General features: G+C 30.5%; 1 protein-coding gene across 2 annotated transcripts in view; it reads left to right on the top strand.

Annotated features, from left to right (window-relative positions):
• The window catches only part of LOC112454189 (alpha-tocopherol transfer protein-like), a 2719-nt gene extending 1581 nt beyond the window's left edge, over window positions 1-1138 (top strand). Inside the window, exons 2-3 of one of the 2 annotated variants that reach the window (XM_025015442.1) lie at window positions 136-499; window positions 767-1138. In XM_025015442.1, the coding sequence (XP_024871210.1) occupies window positions 136-499; window positions 767-1021 (619 nt within the window). In that variant the 3' untranslated portion in view covers window positions 1022-1138. The remainder of the gene's footprint in view (window positions 1-135; window positions 500-766) is intronic. The other variant, XM_025015436.1, reaches the window with a different exon arrangement.
• Window positions 1139-6468: the final 5330 nt, after the last annotated feature.

Genomic DNA, 6468 nt, shown 5'->3' with positions numbered 1-6468 from the left:
GTGTGTGTGTGTGTGTGTGTGTGTGTGTGTGTGTGTGTGTGTGTGTGGTATTCCTTATACACGACAAATGGATGCAGCAATATTTCTCGCAGAGAAATTTCGCATACAAAGTAAAAGTGATCTTATTATCGACAGAACAGCACAAGTTTTGGAAGGAACTACTAAAGAAGGCTATAATATCATTTATGGAAGACTCCTAGACAGCGATCCATCGCATTTTGTTTACAACGATGTGATGAAATTGCAAAATATGGTAATCGATCTATGGCTTTACACCGAGGGCACTTGCGAAGGCAACATAATATTAATTGACATGAAAAACGTTTCTTTCGGTCACGTCGGCCGTTTGAGTCCTATGGGCCTAAAGAAATGGCTCTACTATCTACAAGAAGGATTACCTGTCAGATTGAAGGGTTTACATTTTATGAATTCTTCTCCGGTAATAGATGTCATTATGAATATGATGAAACCATTCATGAAAAAGCAGTTGATGGATATGGTAAGATTTAAATTATATATATACACACACATTACCGATCAATTATCCATGTCATTATATTAAAAGTGAAAAAGTGAAAAGATCAAATTTCCTATTTGATAATATAATTTTAAATGCTAAGAGATAAGAGAAATATTGTGTATTTTACTTCTTTAGTGCGTATATAATACGTATTTTAATTATATTTTTATTTTTGGAAAAAATTGCGTAGAGCGGAATATAATTTGATGAAAAAAGTTTTGAACTATACGTTTCTATAAATTCTAGTTTCATATGCATACCACAAACGACACTCTGGAGAAATTCATACCGCTCGAAATTCTTCCGAATGAGGCAGGCGGTCAAGCCGGTTCTCTACAGGAGTTACATGATAAACAAGTCAAAAAATTGGTAAATCACGTTGCTTGGTTCCAAGAGGAAGAAGGTCATCGCGTTAATGAGGCGTTACGACCGGGCAAGGCGAAGACAGCAACGGATTTGTTTGGAGTTGAAGGAAGCTTTAAAAAGCTCGAAATCGATTGATTGAATAATTAAATGTTTTGCAACACCAATGGTATAGCTATTTGGTTTTATTTTTAGAATACGCGGCGATAACCACACAGTTTTGGAAAATAAAAATACTAATCTGTTTCATGTTTATTAACATTAAATATTTAACCAATCTTTATGGCATTAAATATAGTATAGTATAGTGATAACAACTGTAACAACTATAAAAAACAATTGTACTGATTGTTGATTAGATTAGATCAGGTTAAGAATATAATAGTTAGATATATCATAATTGCATGCACGAATCACAAATTTTACTTCTTATTACTTCACGTTTACTTGGTAGGGGAGACCGGGGCTAACTCGACACTATTTTTTCAAAGACAATTTTTTATAATTAATTAAAATTTTTAGACAAATTCAATAGTATATATTTAAAGAGTGTTCCTTCAGGTACAAAATTGATTCAGAAAGTTTTGCTGTACGTCGCTCTGTTTTGCCGCCAGGAAAAGAAAAGTGACGCGAAGACAAATTTTCAAATTGAAAAATGCCGGGGTAAACTCGACACTTTGCTTGATCGAAAGAATTTGATCTGGAACTTATTTTTTATTGTCTGAAACTAAATATGCATTTGTTTATCGTGTATTTAGAAAGTACAAAAATTTGGAATTAAGTAAAACAATCATTATATACATATGCATAAGAAAATAGACCAATCAATTTTCTTATGCTTACGCATTATGCGTTATGCAGAAGTGTGTGCTCCCCGCTTTAATAGCATGCAACAGAATACATATTTATGTAAATTTGACGATAACATTATAGTGTTAGATGGTCACAAGAGTTTGCTCCACGTCATATGCTAATCAGTACAAAATTACCTTTTTCAAAAAAAGGTAAAAAAAGGCGCCAAGTACACGCGCAATGTATGTTGTAAATCTAAAAATCTTAAATAGTAGTAGCTTTATTTCTTCCTAACAAAATAATTCACAAAATTGCGTTACCTAATTCAACCTAAGTGATACGTATTTCAAAAAAGATGTGAAATCTTTAAATTGCGCCAATTGCAAAGAAAATATATATACTTTGAAAAATAATTGTTATGCAACTACTTTTAAAAAATAAAACAAAATTGTGTTATCTAACTCAGCCCAAGTGATATGTATCTTTGTATTCCTGAGAGTCTTTCTATCAACCCAAGTGGTAGTAGTTTTAATTCTCCTTGATAAAATTATAATATTACAAAAAATTATTTTAATCACAAAGAATTAAAGAGGTAACATTATAAAATAAAAATATTTAATTAAAATAAAATAAATAAATTTTTCTTGTAAAAAACTTGGCGCTGCTTTTTTAAGGTTTAGAACCTAAACATGAATAAAATTGTCAGTAAAAATATTAGTATAATTTATATTATAATCCTCTTTTTCTATATAATACAATCGACAAAATTGTAAATCTTCGTTTATATAATTATTCAATATTTGATCATAATTTATATTTAAAGATTCATTCAATAATAAATTTTTCTTATTTACAACTTCTGTATTCAATGCTAAAAATTGTCTATAACATTTATTTTCATTACATATATAATTTAATACCGCTGCATTTATATCATTAAAAATTTTATTATTTAAATTTATATTTAAAAATAAATCGTTCTCAATCTCTATTTTTATTGAATCTGTTATAAAATTTAAATTAAAAGTTGTATTATAATTAAAACGATCAATGAAACATTGCATTATTAAATATGATATTTCCTTATTATCACCTTTCAAATACATAAAACGTTCTAAATTAATATAAGGAACAATAGGTTCGTCATTTGTCAACCAATGCAAAGATTCGTTAACAAAACCATATAATATTCCATATTTGGAATTTAACAAAGTGAAATCTCCTAAATACGTATTTATATCTATCAACATATTCCATTGCACATTATCATTAAGAACATTTATATTCGTTTGATATACCTTCGATAAATTATATTCGCAAGATCCTCCATAATCTCCTATCGCCGTAAGACAATAATTATTTTGATTTTTCTCGTCCCAATCGACCGTGGTACAATCCTCACAATTATACGTCAAATTGATTTTTTCTTCGAACGAATCAAATGATTCTTCAATGTTGTTGTCAATTTCATTTTTCAACGACGAAATATATGTCACGTCGTTATAAATTTCTTGACCATTCGAATATAAAATATAAACGAATATCCAATATGCAGTTATCTAAAAGTAGAATTATATGGGTCGATTCAGACACAGCCGTGCCGTATCCGTACCGTGCACGAAACAGAACATCAGACAAGGATACCTATTGTCTCCATCCTTGTCTAATGTTGTCTCCATCCTTGTCTGATGTTTCTGTTTCGTGCACGGTACGGATACGGCACGGCTGTGTCTGAATCGACCCTTATAAAATATTTTTCATTATACAGGGTGTCCAAAAAATCGCCTACTCCACTTCGGGAGGTGATTCGGGACCCAAAAACAAGCAAAAAAGTTCATACAAACATAGATCCGGAAATGAGCCGTTTCCGAGTTATAGCCACTTTTATGTTCAAAAATCGTAATTTAGAATCCGCTTGACATCCCCCTTTCTTAATTATTTCTTAAATTAAAAATTTTTATTTTTAAATATCAGCTAATTCATTAAAACTTAAACGATCCATTGATGAATACGGAAAGATTAGATACAACCTAAAAGTAAAGTGTTGTTAAATAATAATTTGAAACTTATTGAAAAACCGTGATTTACTTACTAATTTTGAATAGGTGTGAAAACAACTGATTTCAAGTAGCCGTGAAAACATATTAAGTACAATATTTCCTGTTTTTAATAAATTTGAAATATCACCTACCATTGGAAATCTTCCTCTTACTAAAGATTCTTTATGATCCATTGTAGGAGTATTTGTTTCTCCAGAACCTTCATAATAAAGATTACCTATTTGTACATTTTGAGGTGCTATTTCTATAGGTTGAACTTTTTTATTGTAATCAAATGTTTCATTAACTTTATATAAAATAATATCAAATCCTAATTCGCCATACGGTATATTTGGAAATATATAATCGATAACATTGTACAATTTACCTTCTGTATCCAATGAAGGATCATAATTTTGTGGAATCGTTTTTACATATTTCACTAAATTTTCATTTTTACCGTTACAATGTCTCGCACTTAAAACTAAATTCGAAGCAACAATAACTCCGGAACACCAAGAAATATTATAATCTTTATGAATCGTAGAAACGTAATACGGATGTTTAGTATTGTCGATCGGTATGCCATTCCATATTGCAGTTAAATATTTTAAACATATAATCAATATTAATTGTCGTAGATACATGTTTTCAATCGACTGTCGAATATATAATTTCTCGGACACTCTTTTCTAATTAAATAACCATTTATACATTCCAAGTAAGACGAAGGAGATCCCTCTATTGGAAATTTATATCCATCCACGCAATACACTGGAAGAGGAGGATATATCGGTGTTGAATTTTCGTCGTTTAAAATCTCTGGCAAATATTCTTCTTTGAATAAAGATTCCTTAGCCTCGATCTTTAAATACAAACAGTTCAAAAAAATTCCAAATACTGTTGCTACAATAAAATTCATGTTTTAATCTGTAATAAAATTAAACATGTTTTATCTTATAATATAAAACCTTATTTACAAATTTTATTACCTGTCGTTCGGATTCGTTTAAGACTCCTGTCAACTTACTTATGATTGATAATTTTATTTCCTCTTATTTATATCTTTTTATTTTTAAATCGCGTAAATAAAACACTTCAAATAATTTATCTTCGAACGTCATGATCCATCGAAGTTCAAAATAAGATATATTTTCATTGGCGTAATACGCAAATTATTTCCTCAATTATTTCGACCGACGCCCGACCGCCCTCTACGCTGCTCGCGCTTCGCGCTCGCACAATTTTGTGTCACACATTCGAAGAAACAACACATTTCACGATCTCATTATATATATACCCACACAATTTGCATAATTAAATAATATAATAAAACTAATAAAATGATATAATAAAATAACAATTACATTAAAATTGCTATTTTAATCGCTATGCGGGCATTTTGTTATTAAATATTATAATATAATAAATCGCGCGCGGATATTATAAATTATAATATATTCATGCGGGGTCATGTTACCTTCATGGCGTGATTATCACACCGTGCATGCACGAACGCATCATGCTCGCTTCACGAAGTGATTTTGGCATACGTACCCGAATTTATACGTATTTGTAACGTTTTTGCCATTTTATCTGATATTTAAATATTATTTTTATATGTAGTGCGATCTTTTACGATCAATATTATAATTCATCATCAATTATATATTAATCGTAAAAGATCGCACTATGTCATCATGTGTGTGTTCAATATGCCATCACGTGTGTGTAATCACTATCCCATCACGTGTGCGTAATCACTGTACCATCACACGTGTAATCACACGTGATGGCATAGTGCAACCTTCTATACGCGCACGTATGCCAAAATCACTTCGTGAAGCGAGCATGATGCGTTCGTGTATGCACGGTGTGATAATCACGCCGTGAAGGTAATATGACCCCGCACGAATTGTTATCTGGGGGGATACAAATACGGATTGAAAACATTGGCGTATTGTTATAACCAATATAAGTATTTGTATTTTGTTAAGAGGATGATATGATAGAAGTCCGGACTCGACTTTAGAATACCCTTTAAAGCGTCCTTTCTTCCACTTTCTGCCTATTTATAAAGGTGGAAGCACATAAAATACAGGAGCCATGAGCAGAATGCAGAAGTCATATGCGCATGCGCGATGGTATCTGTTAGAGCTCTACAGATACCATAGCGCATGCGCATATGGCTTCTGCATTCTGCTCATGGCTCCTGCAATTTTATGTGCTTCCACCTTAATAAAGCAAAAGTGTGTATCTGAATATTAAAAATATACAAAGAAGCAAACAAATGGAAATATAATTGATGTAAACGAATTTAGCATTGTGCGACAGTTTAATTTTCTAAATTTGCCTTATTCGAATACGTTTATGCGTTTATACATTGTTATATTTTACCGTTAAATTCACTACAAACTTGGGAGAACTTGGCAACCAAGGAATTTTTGAAATATACAAAAGACATTTTACAAACAACGTGACAAAATTATCAAGCAGATTGGTAATTTTTGAAAAATTATTGAAATTTCGTAGATATAATTTTAGTACAATTAATCAGACATATTTTATATTTTAATGTAATAAATATTAATATTTTTTATTTATGGTAGATATTATTTAGAATAGCTCGCATAAAATTCTTCGTAGTAACATGTCCCACAATTACTATGATTTCAGGGTAAATTCTAAGAAAAAACTTTCTCCGTACATATATATATATATATATATATATATATATATATATATATATATATA

The sequence above is a fragment of the Temnothorax curvispinosus genome, unplaced genomic scaffold (genome assembly GCF_003070985.1).
Source record: "Temnothorax curvispinosus isolate PA1 unplaced genomic scaffold, ASM307098v1 QBEX01000426.1, whole genome shotgun sequence".
Lineage (NCBI taxonomy): Eukaryota > Metazoa > Arthropoda > Insecta > Hymenoptera > Formicidae > Temnothorax > Temnothorax curvispinosus.
Note: the sequence above shows the minus strand (reverse complement) of the source record. Positions and strands in the feature narration are given on the sequence as shown.